The sequence below is a fragment of the Anabrus simplex genome, chromosome 2 (assembly GCF_040414725.1).
Source record: "Anabrus simplex isolate iqAnaSimp1 chromosome 2, ASM4041472v1, whole genome shotgun sequence".
Lineage (NCBI taxonomy): Eukaryota > Metazoa > Arthropoda > Insecta > Orthoptera > Tettigoniidae > Anabrus > Anabrus simplex.
Window position 1 is genome coordinate 613,982,186 of NC_090266.1, and position 20,379 is coordinate 614,002,564.

General features: G+C 35.7%; 1 protein-coding gene across 4 annotated transcripts in view; it reads right to left on the minus strand.

Annotated features, from left to right (window-relative positions):
• Window positions 1–393: 393 nt before the first annotated feature.
• The window catches only part of LOC136864264 (N-fatty-acyl-amino acid synthase/hydrolase PM20D1), a 372,268-nt gene continuing 352,282 nt past the window's right edge, over window positions 394–20,379 (minus strand). For 3 of the 4 annotated variants that reach the window (XM_067141017.2, XM_067141015.2, XM_067141014.2), the window contains one exon: window positions 14,638–20,192. In XM_067141017.2, the coding sequence (XP_066997118.1) occupies window positions 19,951–20,192 (242 nt within the window). In that variant the 3' untranslated portion in view covers window positions 14,638–19,950. Of the gene's footprint in view, window positions 521–14,637; window positions 20,193–20,379 lie in introns of those variants that run through there. The other variant, XM_067141018.2, reaches the window with a different exon arrangement.

A 20,379-nucleotide genomic window follows, 5' to 3' on the forward strand; every position in this document is an offset into this window, starting at 1 on the left:
TAGCTTAAAATGGGCTACTATCCCAATGTTTTCCTGAATGGGTTGTGGGAAAAGGAAAAAAAGTGGTAAGAAAATTTGTAATGGGTAAAAGAGACTAAAAATTTCTGATACTGGGGTCTGAACCAGGGCAACTTGCAGGAAAAATTCTGTGGAGGCATTGAGGATTTTTACCATACAGGATCCAACATAATTTAGTTTCCCAATTTCTGTTAACATACACATAAACCAGTGACCGATACTATATAGCTTGGTAAAAATAAAAAAAACTCTCAGAACAGATAAACGATTACCGTACATAATTGTAGTATTTTAGAGGAAATATAATGTTCAATACAATAATCACATATGGTCTTTGAATGTTGGTATCTGTTATGTCACATGGAAATAAACTGACTTCACAACACTTTTTAAATAAATTACCTTGCTGGAATACTTTCTACTGTGTGAATGCATTTATTCTCAGAAACAGGCACCTGGAACAGGAATACTTGATGTCTCATGCTTATTTCCAGCTCTGCAACTAGAAATATATTTCTGTATGACTCACTCAGAACACACACACACACACACACACACATAGTATATCTCAAAGCACAGAAAGGTAGAATTCAAATACCATACACCATACAATTATATCACATATAGCTGCACTATTGGCAAGGTAATTAAAACATCATGTGTTTTCAGCCTGGGAGCAGGGGCAGCTTCTTAAGCAGGTTTCAGGTTTGTAGAATCTCTAGTAATTTTCCTGAATCACCAATTTTGTTGCTAGATAATTATTTTACAGACTTCATTCATGACTGCCTGTAGCTGGCATCTTGTTTTGTACATCCGTAAGAGCCTTCATGTTTGCATAAATTTGCAAATCTAGAAATGGTAGTTTATAGAGGATTTTGGCTTGTCCAGAAATGAGAGGTTAGAGGCATGGCCTGCTTTTCTATTGAGAAGAATTTGTTGCACTCCCAGATATGGATACTGACATACTTAGAGAAGAAACAAACAGTATCGAGAAAGTTTCTATTTCAACTAGTCTTCTGTTCGAAGTGCTGAGAACATATCGTTCATTCATCCTGTGCAATGAACCATTGCATATTTTATGTAGAAACACCATGCGCACACACGTCACAGTAATTAAGATCTTGTATTCAAAATTAAGGTAGCTAAGGCAGTGTCATTCTGAAACTCATCATTTTCTTAGGCTCTCTAGAGATGTAGCACTTGTCATGTTACAATCTCCCATGTCTCCTGACAGCTTAGGAATGTTGCATTTCAATTGGAGTTGTTGAATGAAAATGATTACTAATTGTCCTGTTGTAGAGTAAATGTGCATGATTTTTCTCTATTTGAGTTTTCATGTTTATAAGGTAAGTGTATACACCTCTTTGGTATCCATTGTGCAACACCAGCCTCCACTGAGGGGGAGACAGTTGCTGATGATGACTGTACCCTCATGGTACGAAGCTAAAAAGACAATTTATTTACCATTTATGAAAAGGTACTGAAGTTAATTTATTTCTAATTAAACCTAAAATACCTCCTGTTTACACTGAAAGCTGAAAATTTACTCAGACATTTTGGATGGATATCCCATACAACACCAAACAGCTACCACTGGTCTTCCATCACAGTTAGCTGGACTGAATCCCTTCACAATGGATCCCTGACTTTTTCATTACACACAGTTACAAAAGCAGGTGACTTTGAAGAGAAGACACTCATCACAAAAGTTGAGAAAATAAGTATGGCTGGGGAATATACAGAAAGTTGTTAGCATTGTTGTTAACTGCACCTAATAGTTCCTCATGCATATTCATTTCTTGAGCATTTCATTATGGAATTATTCCTTGGCTTCACAGGCTCAACATACCATACGAGTTCATGTAACAATTAGGGCAGATCCAGACATGAATATCAGATTGCTTTCCTCCTCACCATCCTTCCCCTTCACATCCTGCTGTTCATAAAACTTTAAGTCACTTGATCTACTCATGCAGATGAAGATATTTGCCGTAGCCTTATTTTATACCAGTTTCCGTTACGTCCTTGCCTTAAAAAGTTCTTCTTCTTCCTCTTGATAATGCTACCTCTACAATATTTTTTGGTTACAACCTATAATAAATTATGTGTGTATTTGTACATGATATTGATGGCATATCATACAACAAAAATCATTTATTGTGCATTTTTAAGAAGACCATATTCTGATTTCTTGGTGTTGTGTTGTGATGGCAAAATCGATATATTTACCATTTACACAGTTCTGTTCATACAAAAATTAATATTTTATGAAAGGTCTACATATCAGACAATTTACAAAAAAAATAACTTTAAAGAAATATAGTTAATTTCATAAACTATCTCCTAAGGAAAAGGACATTAAAGCTCTGTTCAATAAATACCATACATAATTTGTAAATATTTAATATACTTTCTGAGATCATTTAACCACTTCACAACATAATAGAACTTTCTAATATATTGGTACAGATAATTTAAATATATTATTAATTTCAAATAATATTTAGTAGCCATAGCAACTTATAAAACCAACCAAACATTGAACACTGTTTTGTAAGAAGACAAACTTCAAGAAAGAATACTTGTAATGTGGTGGTGTCTGCCTGTATATAAAAAATAACACACACAGGTAGGGGGGGGGGGGGGTATAATAATCATTCCTCCTCTGAAATATACTCAGACAATACTCCTTCTTTTAGGAATTGAAGCAGTTACTCGAAGAAGGGCCCAAGTAGCAATTTTTCAGAATTCACTTTTTTCCTTTTTTCTTTCACTTCTTCAGGAGGCACATCTGGTGAGTAGAACAATGGCCCAGCTATTCTTATACTTTACAGAGCAATCACATATTAAAGTACATGGTTGGTAGAAGAAGGGCCCAATTATTCCATTTGGGACATTGTTATAAGTCTAATGTTTTCATTTTGTAGAAGAAGGGCCCAAGAGTTTATATTTGGGCCCTTATTCTGACAGCTGGAATGTTTTATACTAATAATATTCTACAATAATGCACTCTTTTGAATATTATGTACTGTTCATGTTTGAATTTACTCCCATAAATGTCAGGCTAGAACCTACATTGGTTAGACAGGTGGTAGTTTATGGCAGGAGTGAGAAGGCAGGAAATGTTTTGCTGGTAATCTTAGATAACCTCTTTCTGTAAATGTGTGGTGTTGGTTTGTCGTGCTGTTATTATTGACTTAATAATGTCTGATAGTGATACTGAATTAAGACCTAAGAGGTGTAGTGATCTGTCTACATGAAGTGATAACAAAAGAAAGAAACTGAGAGCAGAAGGGAAATAATATCTAAACAAGAAGAAAGTTATGATTCCTGCCAGATGCACAGGAACCAATTGCAGGTAAACTTTATTTCATGTTTGTAATAATATTGTATTCTGCAGTTATTTATACACATTTTAAAGATTATTCTTAAGACATTGACACTATGATATATCAAGAATGACTGCTCTGTACATTTTAAATAGTGAATTATAGGGTCCTTGTGCATTTGTGCTGCACAGTGTTATATCGGGTCCGTGGTTTTTTTCACATGCATGCAACGTTGTCTCATAAGTTTCACTGACAACATAAAACTCAGAATACTCAACAACTTCAACAGTTTGGGAGATCAGAATGCTCAAGATGCATTCTTGCAGGACCTAATAAATGTTAACCCTACAAAAACAGCACATGTGTCTCAAATGTGTTTTAAATAGTGAGATGTGAATATTGTTTTACTTCTCTATTTCTGGGACATATTTATGACCAATCATATTATGTTCCTAGAAGAATATTATACTTTTCAGATTCATATTTGTGAAGTTGTGAAGGAAGTCTGTAGGGAGGGATTTGCTAGTCTCCATGGTGTTGTATAAAGCAGGTAAGGAGACTTTCTGATCTCAAGTATGCAGGAAAGGTCCCGATAGACTTGCGGGGAAAACACAACACAAGGCCAAACAGGAAAACCACAGACATAGTCCAGAAAATCAGGGATCACCCTGAAAGCGTTCAATATAGTGTATGCCATTATGGGAAATACGGTAGAAAAGCTAGATATTTTTCAGCTGCTCTAGATACAGTAAAACTTTATGGCATGTTCCTGGAAAAGCACTTCCCAGAAGTCTACGGTGAACTTTGGGCAAAGAAGAAAAATCGCAAAACTGCATCATGCAAAATACCCTATTCATATTTCTTAAAGTATTATAGGCACAACTACAACTACCCGTTTGGCCAGCCTAGAAGTGACGTCTGCTCAACATACGAAGAAATGAAAGCAAAAATCCAGCTAGAAGTTAGTGTAACGGTTAAAACATCACTTGAGGAAGATTGTAAGAACCACACATGTAAAGATCAAGCATTTTATGTTAAGCTGAAAGAAGCAGAAGCCATTGCTGAGACAGATGAGACAGTTGATGTACTTATTTGATTTTAAACAAAATATCCCATGTCCACATCTAGTGACAAGTGATGTGTTCTATAGTCACCAGTTATGGCTTCAGGTAATGTCTGTGTATTCTGGAAGAACCAAAAAGGGTGTAATGTATTGTTGGCCAGAGTGAGAGGCTAAAAAGGGGCTAATGAAGTTCTTAGTTCTTAGATCACTACTTTAAGGCATTTTTGAACGGCAATGTAAAAAAGCTTCTAGTATTCACAGATGGTTGCCGTGGACAGAATATGAACATTACACTGATACGATTTTGGAATAGTCTAGTTATCAATGCCAGATTTGAAGAAATCTCACACTTCTTTCCACTTTGCTGTCATAGAGCATATGCAGAGAAAACTTGAACGTGTTGAAAACCCTGACGAGTGGATAGATAACGTAATATCAACAAAATTTACGACAGTGGCAGTGAAGGGAATCATGATCAAAGATTATTCAAAGCATTTGGAACCCTTTATCAGACATAGTTTTGTAGCAAGAAATGCTAAAGGAGTTAAGTTCATGATCACAAAATACAAACTTTTTGTTTTCCATCAGTACCAGAAGGCACTAGAGACCAGTGTTTCCATCAATGATTTGAGATCATTTCAATTTGAACTTTTGAAATTGAGGTTAATCATGTCCCTCTGCCTTCTGAGCCTCTGTGCACAAAGACTCTACCTATAAAGGCAGCAAAGTTTAGAGATGAAATGAAGCTCTTAAAATATGTCACAAATAAGCAGGCGTTGAACTTCCACCACAATCTGACATCTTGTGATGATAATGGTGTGCAGAGTGAGGATGATAAAATGTAAGACTTGCAATAATGTGGCATACCAATGTAGAGGAAACAATAATGTGTTCTGTATGTTTAGCAAGTAATCTTATTCAAGATCATAAAACTCAAAAGATTATTTTGAACATTATTGCAGGAAAGACAATGTTTTTATTATTAAATTAGGACCATAATTTGTTGGTTAGTATTCAAGTTTTCATGGCATGATGTTCGAGAAGTATCAGTGTATTCATTTAGGTACTATGTTAGGATTCAATTTACATTCAAAACATATTCTGAATAGATTTTTTACTAAGGATTTCACTTGTTTGAAAAGGTTGGATTCTTGAAAAAGGGCCCAATTTTGATTTTTCAGAAAATGATAATTCCAATTGAAAAAAATGTTAGAAATGAGAAAATAGCCGTAGATCATCGTGCAAGTGCTATATATCTAACTATAGTTAAATAATGTTTGGCTTGGTAATGATATACTTTGCTTTTTGTCTCCCCTGTAAAATTATAAAATACTGACTTGGGCCCTTCTTTGAGTAACTGCTTCAATTCCATAATGAAGGTGTTGAACAAATTTCTATACATTCACAGGGTAAGTAAAATTATTTCAAGAATAAGATTTACTGTGTCCACCTATTCAATACAATTATATTCTGTAGTGATTAAATCCTACATGAATTACATATACTAATTAGGTACATGTTTTGCCCTACCTAATTAGTATATGTAATTCATGTAGGATTTAATTGCTACAGAATATAATTGAATTGAATAGGTGGACACAGTAAATTTTATTCTTGAATGAATTTTACTTATTGTTGTCTTCAATATGGAACAAATATGAGATTAGTTACTTGTAAATTCACAGGGTATTCTCTGACACCATCTTTATTGACTTTAAATTTTTTATAGCATATGATGGTGCTCTTTATTCTTTACTTGTATATAAATATACCACATATACTTCCTGTTGACCTCTCTCATGCTGATGATTACAACGTTCTGAACTCTTTAAAGGAAAGAGCAACAGCAAGTTCACTCAATTATTTAATTTTATGGCAAAGATACAGTTGTTTGTGAGAGAAACATGATCTAAAGAAGGGTAGAAAGGTGTAAAACTGCAAGCAAAACTCACACTGCTCTTCTAAGCAGCCAAAATGATACAGTAATACTTCGAAAACCATATGCACAGTTCTTTACAGAGAATTATTTTGAGTGGTCATAAGCAAGTACAGTATATTCCAGACAAGTATACAATATATAAGAGAGTAAAATCAAATATCATAATTTTGACATTGTATTTTGAGAGATATGTCCTTATGTCACAATTACTTGTACAGAAAGTAATACAGGGTGAGAGGTTCATCTGTGAAATATGTGCATAGTGTGAAGTTCAAGGGTGTGTGCTCTTGGTCTGCCAGAAATAAAAGTTTGAGGTTGAGCTCATGACTCTAGAGCATCAGTTCTCAACGTGTGTGCTTCCGTGCTCCACAATTCGCTAGGTGTGCCACGAAACCTCCAAGTCTTGCCTGGTAACAAGAGTGGCACTTAATTTTGAAGACATGCCATCACTCTGCCATATCTTTTGAAAATGTAATCAAATATATTTCCTTTCCAGTGCTATCACTAAATATGGATTCCACTAGGTACTGGTATTTCCACACAGACAGACAAAATTACATCCTCAGCAACAGTTTGGGATGTGTTTTTTCCACAACTTTATAACTGGACTCCTGTGCTATTTTGGAAATGGTTACTTTCTGTACCATACCTTTTACTTGCTGTCCTGATGACAACATTAAATTAAAGTAGGTTAGGTGATTATGTTTTCCATTTACTGAGGACAAAACATTCATTGCTTAGTTTTTCTCCATACTTGACACAAAGTGGAACCGGATGGTTTTTGAGTTTACAAAACATAAATACAATGTTTAAATAACTTTAGCTGGTCTTTATGGTATCTTCCAATTGATTCCATGCCCTTCTGTACAGTTTCACTACACTTACACTTAGAATTGGTTTGTTCCCATTTTTTTTGCTGTTGCATTCTATCACTGACTTATCCTCAACTTTTCTCCTTTTAATCAGGAACTTACCCATACTATAGATTCTTTAAAAAACAAAATTAACACAATAATGCACATAACACGTCAAACTAAAAGACAACATCGAAACATACCAGAATATGGACAAAATGGCATTATGACTACAAGCCTACAAACAATGACTGCCGAACATAAGCTGTGCACATAAGATGTTTATGTGCTATGGGAACTCCCTGCAAAAGACAGTATACTGTGAAAGACAAAGGTCTGAGAACCACCAAAAGTGACTGTCAAATAAAATACCATTTATTTGCCCTTATAAAGGCCATGCTACCCTCTTACTGGAGTTCTGCAATGCACAATTCAAAAAAATAGATAATCCACCCAAGAAAGCCACAAAAAAAGGTGAAGTCATCTCCGTACAGGCCATGAAGGCCCTTGGAGAGGTGGAAGGTAAAGGCTTCCACTATCCGTAACCTTGGCACTTGATGGGGTAGAGTGGTTTGCTCTACGCCCGGCCACCTTTGCCCCCAGGAATTAACCTGGTACTCATTTTTGGTGTAGGCTGATTGAACCTTAGGACCATGTGCACCTCCGGAAGTGGAAATCTCGTTTCTTAAATTTTACGATATCCTGAAGGCGATTCAAACCCACGTCCTTCTGGGTGAACCGGCACACCTTTATCACCTCGGCCAGGCAGCCCCTAGATAATTCACTCGCCCTATATAATTAGTTGGGCTGAAATAGAAAAAACCACCACCAGAATAAATAACAACATGCTCTAAGTCACACAAACCATGTTTTGCCATTCCTCGAAAGTGAACAATGACCAGGACCGTCGGTCCATGACTCAGTAGTGAATGAAACATTATGAAATGGATGTAATGCAAGTTTGTACAATGAATGAAGTTTCTAATCTTTCTGAAATTATGGTCTCAATACCTCCTAATATATGAGTATGTGTTAAATAAATAGTGATATGCAATGCCAGCTTTAAGACTATATACAATATCATGACAATGATCAAGGAACAGCATTTCACACCTTCACGTCTCAGTGTCTCATTAAGTAATGTGTGATGTCTCACCCTGTCCCAAATAAGAAAAGGAACCAAAAGAGAATACAATTGAAGACATTATTTAAGTGACATCAGTAACTAGAATACTTCTCATCTCACAGGTCATAACATGGAGCTTCTATTTATTTTATTGCTTACTGTAATAATGCCTCTCTATTCTAATAACAAGTTAGAGACATATCTTTACTCTTCAGATTAGGAGATTCAGAAGAGGTGAAGCATTCATTTTGAGAAAACATAGGTATTCATAGAGATTTTCTTGATAAGTTCATCTCAAATAATACAACAGATTTTGAATATGAATTATATTATTCAATCATCCCATAAACTCCAGAAAACTATTTTTTTTCTTCTTATCTTCCTGTTCTCAGAAAACAGACACACAAAAAGAAGAAATATATGGCCTTTACTTACAGTGATTGTTGAACACTAATGAATAAGTGATTAAAATATCTGAAATCTCACTTCAGATAGTACCGTATTTAGTTATCTAAATGGCTAAAATTATGATACCTGGGCTTATAAATGACAACTTTATATCCTTTAAAATGACTGTTGCCGTGCGCGTAGAGGCGCGCGGCTGTGAGCTTGCATCCGGGAGATAGTAGGTTCGAATCCCACTATCGGCAGCCCTGAAAATGGTTTTCCGTGGTTTCCCATTTTCACACCAGGCAAATGCTGGGGCTGTACCTTAATTAAGGCCACGGCCGCTTCCTTCCAACTCCTAGGCCTTTCCTATCCCATCGTCGCCATAAGACCTATCTGTGTCGGCGCGACGTAAAGCCCCTAGAAAAAAAAAAAAAAAAAAAAAAAAAAATGACTGTTACTGGCAATGCCCATATGGAAGAATTGTTGATTCATGCATCTGAGTGAGAGTGCTAAGTGATTGATGATATTACTGTAGTGTCATTGGAAGTAAAAATAATGTTCTAGGTTTTATGTCCTACTAACTATTTTTGTGGTTTTCAGGGACACCAAGGTGTCAGAACTTTTTTCCACATGAGTTCTTTCATGTGCCTGTAAATCTACCAACACAAGGCTGGTATATTTGAGCACCAGACTGAGCCAGGACTGAACCAGCCAGTGCTCTACCATCCAAGCTACCAACCTGGTGGCATCTTTGGGTATGAGGGTCTGTTCTTTTACTTCTCCATCTGCCTGAGTATAAGAGGAAAAGGAATACTGCATAATGTTATAATCTCATATCTCATCCATGGTTACCAGTTATACATTTTTTTTTTACTACCAAGCTAGCAGCAATAGCTCTGAGACATAGTTGTTAGTTTCTCACCAAGGTTGCTCAAATTCAAGTTCTTGTTAATACAAGTGAGATTCTTGAAATGAAAAGTGATCTCAGTGGTTTAGATACAAGTTGTAAAATTCCAAGCTTGTTTTCTTGTAGGGAGGGTCCTTTATTTACTGTTAAGCTAGACCATTTCCTCTGCTTTAGCATTTCTAACATACAGTGAAAATTCCAGGATTTTAGTAACTTACATGGAAATTCAGTTACCCTATCTAAAAATAAATATGCCAGTTCCTGCTACTATAGGTAAATGAAAAAGGTGTATGGCTTTTAGTGCCGGGAGTGTCCGAGGACAAGTTTGGCTTGCCAGATGCAGGTCTTTTGATTTGACGCCCGTAGGCAACCTGTGCATCATGATGTGGATGAAATGATGATGAAGACGACACATAAACCCAGCCCCCATACCAGGGGAATTATGGTTAAAATTCCCCACCCTGCCGGGAATCGAATCCGGGACCCCTGTGACCAAAGGCCATCATGATAACCATTTAGTCATGGAGCCAGACACTACTATAGGTGTGAAACAGTCATTCTGGAAAATGTATTTCTCTTACATTATGGAACTAATAACTCAGAACCATAGGAGATGACAATCCCAAGATGAATACTAATGATCCATTTTATGACCTGAACTAGACCTAAATTTCTCGTTTCCCAAGCTACATTCTGTTATGGTTCCATAAGCCCTGAATCACTTATTTTTCAAGGGGAAAGTTCTTCTTTTTCCTTTTTTTTTTCTTCTTGGCAATAACTAGCAATAATCTGACATATGTGTATTCAGGAGATCCTCATACTCTGTTTCTAAACCATATTAGGCAGAACTATGAAATCTAAAAGGTATTAAATTCATATAAGACTCAGGCCTGAGTAATTGCTAGCATTAGCTCTAAAATGCCTTTGGGAGTGGCAAACCCATTGTAACAATAGCCTAAAGATGAGTGATGGTAAATATCAGCCTCCGAAAGGTTAGAGCATTCCCTGCAGGCGAAGCACAGGTCTTGTGCTAGCGGAGCTGTGATAAGTTGGCGACCATGAACCAATGTTATGAAGGTGGGAATAATTAATGTTATGACCCTGATAGGAAAATCAGAAGAGTTGACTGACTTTATGAAGAAAGGGAATGTTGCATTCGTAGGACTGAGTGAGGTCAAGTGGAAGGGAAAAGTAGTGAAGAAGATGAGTAGAGGATACACCCTATACTGGAGGTGGGGCAAAGAATGGAGTAGGAGTGATTGTTAACAAAATCCTGGATGAATATATGGATAAGGTAGACTATGTTAGTGGTAGAATAATCAGAGTACAACTGACGACAGAGGGAGTGAAAGACTCCATCCAAGCTTATACACCCCAAACTGGAAACGATGAGGAAATGGAGACACTCAAGAAAGTAATGACCGATGTGGAAGTGATAGTCATAGGAGACCTCAATGTGCAGGTCAGAAATGACAAAATTGGGAAAGAAGAAGTGACTGGTCCTTTTGGATATGGAAAAAGAAACAGCGAGGTAGATAGTTGACTGAATTTTGTGAGAGAAACGGAAAGATTGTGGGTAACACTTGCTTTAGAAAGAAGAATAGGAGAAAGATCACTAGATATGGCTGGGGTGAAAGAAGGACAAAAGCCAGTATTTTTTGTTTGTTTGTTTGTTTGTTTGTTTGCTTGCTTGCTTGTTTGTTTGTTTGTTTGTTTGTTTGTTTGTTTGTTTGTTTGTTTGTTTGTTTGTTTGTTTGTTTGTTTGTTTGTTTGTTTGTTTGAGAAAAAATTGTAAACTGTTAATGGATGTAATAGCACTACCAGGTGAGACATTTGATGGAGGCCACAGAGTTGTTTTTCTTTTTTTTTTTTTTGCTAGGGACTTTACGTCACATTGACACAGATAGGTCTTATGGCGATGATGGGATAGGAAAGGCCTAGAAGTTGGAAGGAAGCGACCATGGCCTTAATTAAGGTACAGCCCAAGCATTTGCCTGGTGTGAAAATGGGAAAACCACGGAAAACCATCTTCAGGGCTGCCGACAGTGGGATTCGAACGCACTATCTCCCGGATGCAAGCTCACAGCCGCGCGCCTCTACCTGCATGGCCAACTCGCCCGGTAGACCACAGAATAGTGGTAGCAAAATTGAAAATAGGTAAAACTGAGCTAGTGAAAGAAATGACAGAAGAAAATACAAATATGGAAATTAAAGCTAAAAAACTCGGATGAAATTTCAGGAGGATTTTTTTTTTTTTGCTAGCGGCTTTACGTCGCACCGACACAGATAGGTCTTATGGCGACGATGGGATAGGAAAGGCATAGGAGTTGGAAGGAAGCGGCCGTGGCCTTAATTAAGGTACAGCCCCAGCATTTGCCTGGTGTGAAAATGGGAAACCACGGAAAACCATCCTCAGGGCTGCCGATAGTGGGATTCGAACCTACTATCTCCCGGATGCAAGCTCACAGCCGTGCGCCTCTACGCGCACGGCCAACTCGCCCGGTCAGGAGGAATTAAAACAGCATATCCCTATATCAGAAATGGAAACCGTAGAAGAATAATGGACCAAATTAAAAAAAAAAAGTAATTGTAAGCTGTGTAGAGAAGATTTGTGGCAGAACTTTGGTGAGAGTGTACCAAAAGGAGACATCCTGGTGAAATGGAAAGGTGACGGAGGTTGTTAAACAAAAGAAGAAAGCATGGCAAGAATGGAACAGAGATAGGAAAGAAAAGGAAGTAAGATTAAGTATCAGGAAATTAAAAGTAAGTGTAAAAAAGAGGTAAATGATGAAAAGAAAAATGTTGGGAGAGATTCACACAAAAGTTGGAAAAGGATATAAATGGTGGAAAAAGTATATTGTATAATTGAAAAAAAATAACAGAAAATAAAAAATTTATGCAAAACAAGTGAAGGAAGAGAGTGGAATTGTAATAACAGATCCATAGGAGATAAAGAATAGGTGTAAAGGTTACTTATAAACTCCTGAACATAAGTAATGATGCAGAAGAGAGTGGAGTGGTAAATGAGGATGATCCTGAACGGAGAGTAATACTGCAATGGCAGAGGTGGAAATGGCTCTTAGAGAAATGAAAACAGGAAAAGCAGCAGGGATGGATGAAATATGTGTGAAAATGGTAAAGACAGCAGGACCGACTGGTCTACATTGGTTATATAGGCTGCTAAGTTATATGTGGATGAAAAAGCAAGTACCTGATGATTCGTGTAAAGGTCTAATAATACCAATATTTAAGAAAAATGACAGGAAGATATTTATCAATTATTGAGGAATTACAGTGTTGTCACAAGTAGCCAAAATATGGAGAAAATAATAGAAAGGAGGATGAGAGGAAGGGTGGAAAAAAATTTAGAGGAGCAGTATGGCTTCCAACAGGGCAGGTCAACAATGGACCCTATATTTACCATGAGATTACTGACAGGAAAAACAAAAATGGGGCTGATGACCTTAGATGTTAGGCACTTTAAACAACAAGCATCATCATCATCAAATGACAGAAAAAAAAACAGTGGGAATATGGAAAAGATCTGGTGATAGTATTCCTCAATCTAGCAAAAGCATACAATAGTGTTAATAGAGAAAAGGTGTGGGGAACCCTGGAAAGAAAAGGATGTGGAAAGCAATTGAGGGAATTAGGAAAAGCAATGTAAAAAATTTGTCCCAGTTGTGTCCAGACTCCAGTCGGGATAACAGATTGGTTTAGAAACCAAACTGGATTAAGACGGGGAATTGTATTTTGTCCAGTTATATTTATAATGGTTATGGATAGAATTCTAAAGGAAACAAAGGCAACATATAGAAGGGATATGAAAATATTGCTGTTTGATGATGACATAGTGATCTGATGAATCAACAATACAGAAGTGCAAATCCAACTAGAAGCTTTGAATGACAATATTGAGAAATATGGTATGAAAATCAATGTGGAGAAGATCAAAACAGTGGTGATGACAAGAGGAGAAAGAGAAGGAAAAGGAATTGTTAGTATCAGGGGACAAAACCTTGAGGTTGTTGAATTCTTCAAATATTTGGGAAGTGAAATAATGCAAGATGAAACGTTGGATAAGATCAGCAGAAGTGTACAAGTGGGAAATATGTTCTAGCAGAATGTAAGGAACTTGTTGGGGAACAGAGAAGTTCCTATGAAATGGAAAGAGATAATGAAAGAGATGTACTATATCCCTATATTAACGTATGCAACAGAGACTTGGAGTTTGATAGCAAGAAATGAGAGTAAAATTCAGGCCAGTGAGATGATGTTACTGAGGAGTATGGTAGCGAAGATAAGGTGAGACAGCGTAATTAATGTTGAGGTCAGAAAAGAGATAGGGGTAGCAAAACTGAGTGAGAGGATGGAGAAGAATGAATTGAGATGGTCTGGACATGCTATGAGGATGGATGAGGGAAGGATTCCAAGACAAGTGTTGGAGGCTAGGATAAAAGGAAAGGTGGCAAGAGGGAGGCCCAGAGCAAGATGGATAGAGTCTAAGTCTGGAATGGAATACAATTACTGAAGAGGAGTGGTGGAAGGAAAGACACTGGTGGAAAAGTACCATTAACACCCCAACCTGGCAAGAGCTGGACAAGGGGAAATGAAAATGATGATGATGATGATGATGATGATGACTCAGTGACTGAAGAATATGAGTTTTAAGACACAAGTTTCAATAAGAGAGCACAGTCCATACGGCAGTGGCACAATAGATGTGTTCACTCCCCTCTCAATAAAAGAGAACTATGTCTCAACAAAAAGTCTATACAAAGAAGGGGAAAATATGATATATCTGAAATCTGGAAATCCCTCAGAAGGTAGTATGATTTTATTTTGTGTATATATGTAGGGAGCCTCTATGGCTATTTCATGTAAATGAAATAAATGATTGTATCAAAAATCTAAAAAAAAAAGCTGCACATCAAAGTTTGTGCAGATACAGTACAGGTTCAGCATGTGGCCAGGTACCAATGGATATAAACACATTTATGCAATTCTCTAACACAGTTTTTATTTCAATTCTATTTCTATTAACATATCTACTGTTCAAGAACATTATTGTAGTCAAACACAACACAATTCTTGACTTGTCTGACATGTTGGATTGTAAGGAAACACATAAAAGAGAGAAAATGTACATAATCTACATTCTGCAAGGGAGATATACTATTCCGAGGGGAACCAACAGTGAGCTTCAATTCTAAACACACAGACTGGTAAAGAGGAGACCATATAAGGCACTCCTCATTCTCTTACTTTGAGCTGATACTGTTAGAAGTAATACAGATATTTTCATTATAAAATGCTCTAGTGCATCAAAAAAGTTAAAATCAGCTGTATGCCACAGTTTCAGGGTGAGGTTCAGGTTATAAACATTTTGAAAATCACTCCTGACTCCTCATATTTAAGGTTCAAGATAAAACCTCTGGTACTCAACTTATTGTCTAAAGGCAAAATAATCAGAATGCTGTCCATTGATCTAGAGTTGAGGAAACAAAAATTAAATAATGCTGAAATGTTAGGACAATGAGGAAGTGAATCTAAAGAGGTTAAGTCAAGGAATTTTAGGCCTACCTGGCCTCATGTTACATTTAAGGAAACTTTACGGCATACCTTAGTGACACTAAACAGTTTTCAGGTTTTAGAGTCTGAGGATGAAAAGGTAATCATAGACCGTTACACAACTAAAGTGCCGACACAACCAGAAAAATCATGTCAGTGACCGAAGTCAAAATAAGCCATACATTAATGGTGGGGGACTCTATAATAAGGAATGTTGACACAAAGTCTATGAAAGTACTGTGTACTACTATCCAGGCATATGAGTGGGTCAACTGGACTCACATATCAGCAGTGACAATATCAAAGAAGATTCTGAGGCTTTGATTGTTCACATTGGCACAAACAATATTCATAATTTCCCATCATGGTCGAGACTGGTGCACTTATTCCAATGATAACAAGGAGGTTTCCAGGGGCAAAGCCTTGTCTCACTGCTGTTTTATACAAGCAAAATGTTGATTACCATTATATAGATGCCATTAACTCCACTCTTGACTTGTTATTCCATAACGGATATGTCCGTTTTGTCGATGGTAATGGTTGGCTTAGAGACAGAGATTCTGGTAAGGATGGGCTACACCTTAATTGAAAATAAACTTCTGAATCAGGTAAACTCAATAGAATATCTAGAAGAATACTCTCAGAAAACTAATTAAGAAAATGGAGGGGGCGCAAATCCTAATAGATGAAACTTAAGTGATACAGAAAATGAGTTAGAAAGTAAAACCCTTATCAGTAATGAAATACAGCATGTGGATAGGCAATCAATTCACAGTGATGAAATACACAATCCTACGAAGGCACAATACATATCACTAAAATGATTAGTTGTAAATTATAAGAGGATATTATCAAAATGTTGATGGACTTTGAAGCAAACTAACTGAACTCAGAATTTCTTCATGTTTACCTGAAGATGACTTTACGATATTAACTAAAGCAAACCTATATGATGAAGTTAGTGATGAAGTAGCACTCAAGACATATTCAGTTTTCAGATATGACAGATCTTCCTTAACGAGTACGAAAGCATCTCATGGGGGTGTTATGATCTGTATTAGTAAGAGGTTTAAACCTACTTTGATACCATGCAATAGCACAGCTGAACAGTTGTTTGTGTCCCTGACTTTTAACACCACAAAGTTAATCATTGGTTTTGTATACATTTCACCAGGTGTCCTGTCCAAAAATATTTTGACCATTTAACAATTAAACATTTCCTGCTCTTATTTTAGTAGCTAACCATATGGTGTAATACGGCTTAGTAATAAACAAATTTTCTTATCTCTGTTTAAATCAGTTTAATTATATCTCACATTTTCTGAATTATTTTCTTGATTTTTTTTTCCAGTAACTCCAGTTTCACTGAAGTAAAATCTAGTACTGAGGTAGACTCCATTTATGCAAAAACTAACCAATCATGGAATTAATAGGTCTCTCCTCTCCTGGTTTGAATCATATCTTAAAAATTGCATACGGTACCTATAGTTAAAATAAGGAACCATGTTTTCTGAGTCTACCATTGTTACTGGTGGAGTTCCTCAAGAATCTCACCTTGCTCCCTTAATTTATACTCTCTACATAAATGACATAAAAATTGTACTTAAGAATTCAGAATTGATTTTGTTTGCCAACAACGAAAATTTTTAAATTAAAGTTTACTGTCCACTTGATTGTTCAAAGCTTCAAGAAGATTTACACCATCTAGAAAAGTACAGTACACAAAATGGGTTGAAAATTATTCATGACAAATGTAAAATAGTATCTTTTCTTAGGAAATGCAAAGAAAATATCATTGCAATGCAAATTTAGTACTAAAAATGTTCTTTCTCCTGTTTCGCATGTTAATAATCTTGGTGTATTATTCAGTTATAATCTACCATTTAGTGAACAAAAAGGACATATATGTGAGAAATCATTCCAAAGACTGGGTTGCATTACTAGATATTACAGAGAATTTTTCAACTTAACTAATTATCCATGGTACATCCTATACTTGAATACATCTATCCATAGTTAGATTCAGTACAACATACATTTCTTCATTTACATTCATATAGAGCAGGGTTCTGTTATGATAATATCAATTATATAGAACAGTAATTAAATCTGCACAGTCTATCACCATGCCATGAAATCCTGGATACATTTTATCATGTTTAAACTGTTCTACTCCTTGGTAAATTACCCAAAACTCCTAGAAAAAATAAACTTCCACAAACCAGACAGCTGCACAAGGTTTAATAACACACTGTCCACAAACTGGCATATGCATTCCATGACCCAATTGAAAAAATGGCAAACAATGTGGATATTGATGTATATAACTTGATCATATAATTTCAGAAATCACTTATACAGTCTCCATAAGTAATTATTACTTTCCTGTGCAAGTACCGTACTATAATCTATATGATATTTTGTACATTTTTCTTCTTTTATATACCCCACTGATTCTTTTCTTTCTTTTTACTTTGTGTCTTTTATCTTTTGTTGTAAAACGGTATTACTGTTAATAAAAGATTATTATTACCAATAGAAATGATATTACACATGCACTATAGAGAGTGGTATATCACTTCTTAGTGGCATTTCAGAAGTAGATCACTTTTATAACAACTTATGATAAAGGCCCACTCATATTTCTTCTATTTCTGTGTCTATTTTAACAAGTAACACACATCTTTTGCATTTCCATTTCCATGTAGGAAATAATTTGCTGTTACATTAGTCAATAGCCCTCTTTTAACACTTTTTATTCCATCTCTTTCTTGGTCTTGTGACTCTCTCATGAATCATTGTCTAGAGATTTTAAATACAGTTCAATAACATACAAGATACTATCAGTTTATTCAAATCAACATTTTAGCATTTCAGTTAATAATTCAGTAGAGTAAGTAAACTGCAGAAGAGAATTCTCTCATATCATCAACAAACAAATTCAACACTCACAAAACATTTATCATACAGCCTTTCATGTACAGAACTTAACAATATCAATTATGCCTGGTAAAATTAAGCATTACCAGAGACCATACAGAAGTGGAAATATTCCACTTAAATCAATACTCAATCACAGAATTGTTAATGATTGTATTCACTCATTCAAAAATGAATGATTGAATACCCCATAAAAAATGCTCCCTCTTTTATCACTATAAACTAAAAGCAAATAATATTATATAGTGCATAGGTGGTCGCCAGAAAGGCCATTATATTGCAATTGAAAAAAAGGCACATTCAGCCCATAGGATCCCCATCTCTGGCCATAAAATATTACACCTTCACCATTAACATTCTTTTGAGTCTGTTCGAGATATCCATTATGCGTGCTTCAGCTTTTACCTTTGAAAACATACTTGTCCTTAAAGTCTAACTGTTGAGATTTTGCAAAAAGTAAGAGTAGAGAGAAAGCTCTGACATAGTAAATTCATGTATCTGCAAGATGGCCTGCAAAACATCCACTTTTAATCTAGCTAGACTTAAGAAGTACTCAAAAGTTAAATCTAAATTTATTTACCAAAAGCTCACGTCTGTGCTCAAGGATACACTGAACTGTATGTATATTTTATTTTAGATCCTACCCTCTTTCTAAGAGATAAATGTGGAGGTAAACAGGTGATTTGTGATTCTGAATTACTGAGTGCAGTAAAAATTAATGTATAATACAATCAAGAGGAAATATCAGCAATATGGCTGGAGAAATAAGAGTGGCAACTAGGTGTCTATGTCTCCAACCCTTGCTGAATGAAAATGTAAAATATTTAAAAGCCGTGTTTAAACTAGTTTTTCCCTATGTACACCATAATACATGTCTAAATTATTAGGACTAGTATGTCTTGAACTACACAAACAATTAACTGTAACTAATAATATGGAATCTATAAAACAATTTGTTTATTTGTCAATCTATTATTTTTGTCAATAATGCAATCTGTATATTTTTAAGGACTTCTCTTAATAAAATAAATTAGAGATTATCTCTTACTAGACAAACTCTCCTTGTCACTGTTCATTACATTGTTACAGAAGAGATAAATCCTCGTGTGTTTCTTATTGTACTGGAAAATGCACTTTTCCTCTGAATTAAAATGGAACAAGTAAAAGATAACATATCATATCCCTAACAAGGTATCCCATAATATGACTAAAACTAACAGCAGCACGTTCTCAATATTCAGAAGAATTCAAAAATAAAATATTACACACACACACAGTAGCAGTACTCAGAAATCTTTGCAGGAAATGTAGAAAACTAGTTAAATCTTAATATTCTGAGAGTATCTTAATGGTGCACTGCTAACTTTAACATGAGGCTGAAGTACAAATCAGAAAAATAGAGATGATCTATTTTATGCCAAACTTAAGTATACCGGTGTATATTGGGATATCAGTGATTGCTATAGGTATACAAAACAATATCCGTCGAAGTACCTAGCTAACAAGACACAAAATTATTGAAGGGTGCTCATCACTTGCTGAGATAAGACATGTAGCCTTTTTGTTTTGGATTCAAGTTAACAACTTAAATTTTTTAAATCAGTTAATTGTTTTGCTGGATACTGGGAGGGAATTTTCCTGATATGACAGATGTGATATATTATTACATCTCTTAAAGTTATGTAATACAGTTTGTCATTATATCACCCAGTTGCTGGCACAGTTCTACCAAAATGTTAATGTAGATGACCCAAATCCTGATTTTAAAACAGCATGCTTAAGACAGTTTTAGTAATCTGAAGTATCATGAACTTCATAGTTCCTCCTCTCCATTGTTCACAGTTGATGCAGGAACCTGATCGATAAGTACATCAGCATTTTTTATTACTCGGTAGTAGAAGCTCACTGCTTGGTGGTAGTGATGCACTGAAATACGTTCGTTGTTGCCATGATACCTGTTTATATCTCCAGGTAGGACCAGAGTCGGCAAGAAACGGTACAGATTTGTGGTAAGGCCAAGGTACCATCGGGTGTCTGTGTTAGCAATAAACACACCTAGAAAGAAGTATCATTATAAAAGTACTGAGCCATAAAAGTATATCTTATCCAGAATCTCTAAAGCTCTATAGCAACAAAAATTTATTTCTCAGAAGTTCACTTAGAGACACAAGAATATTTATTTTCTCTATATATAAATGACATAAAAAATATAAAAATATACTTAAAATATAAAAATATACTT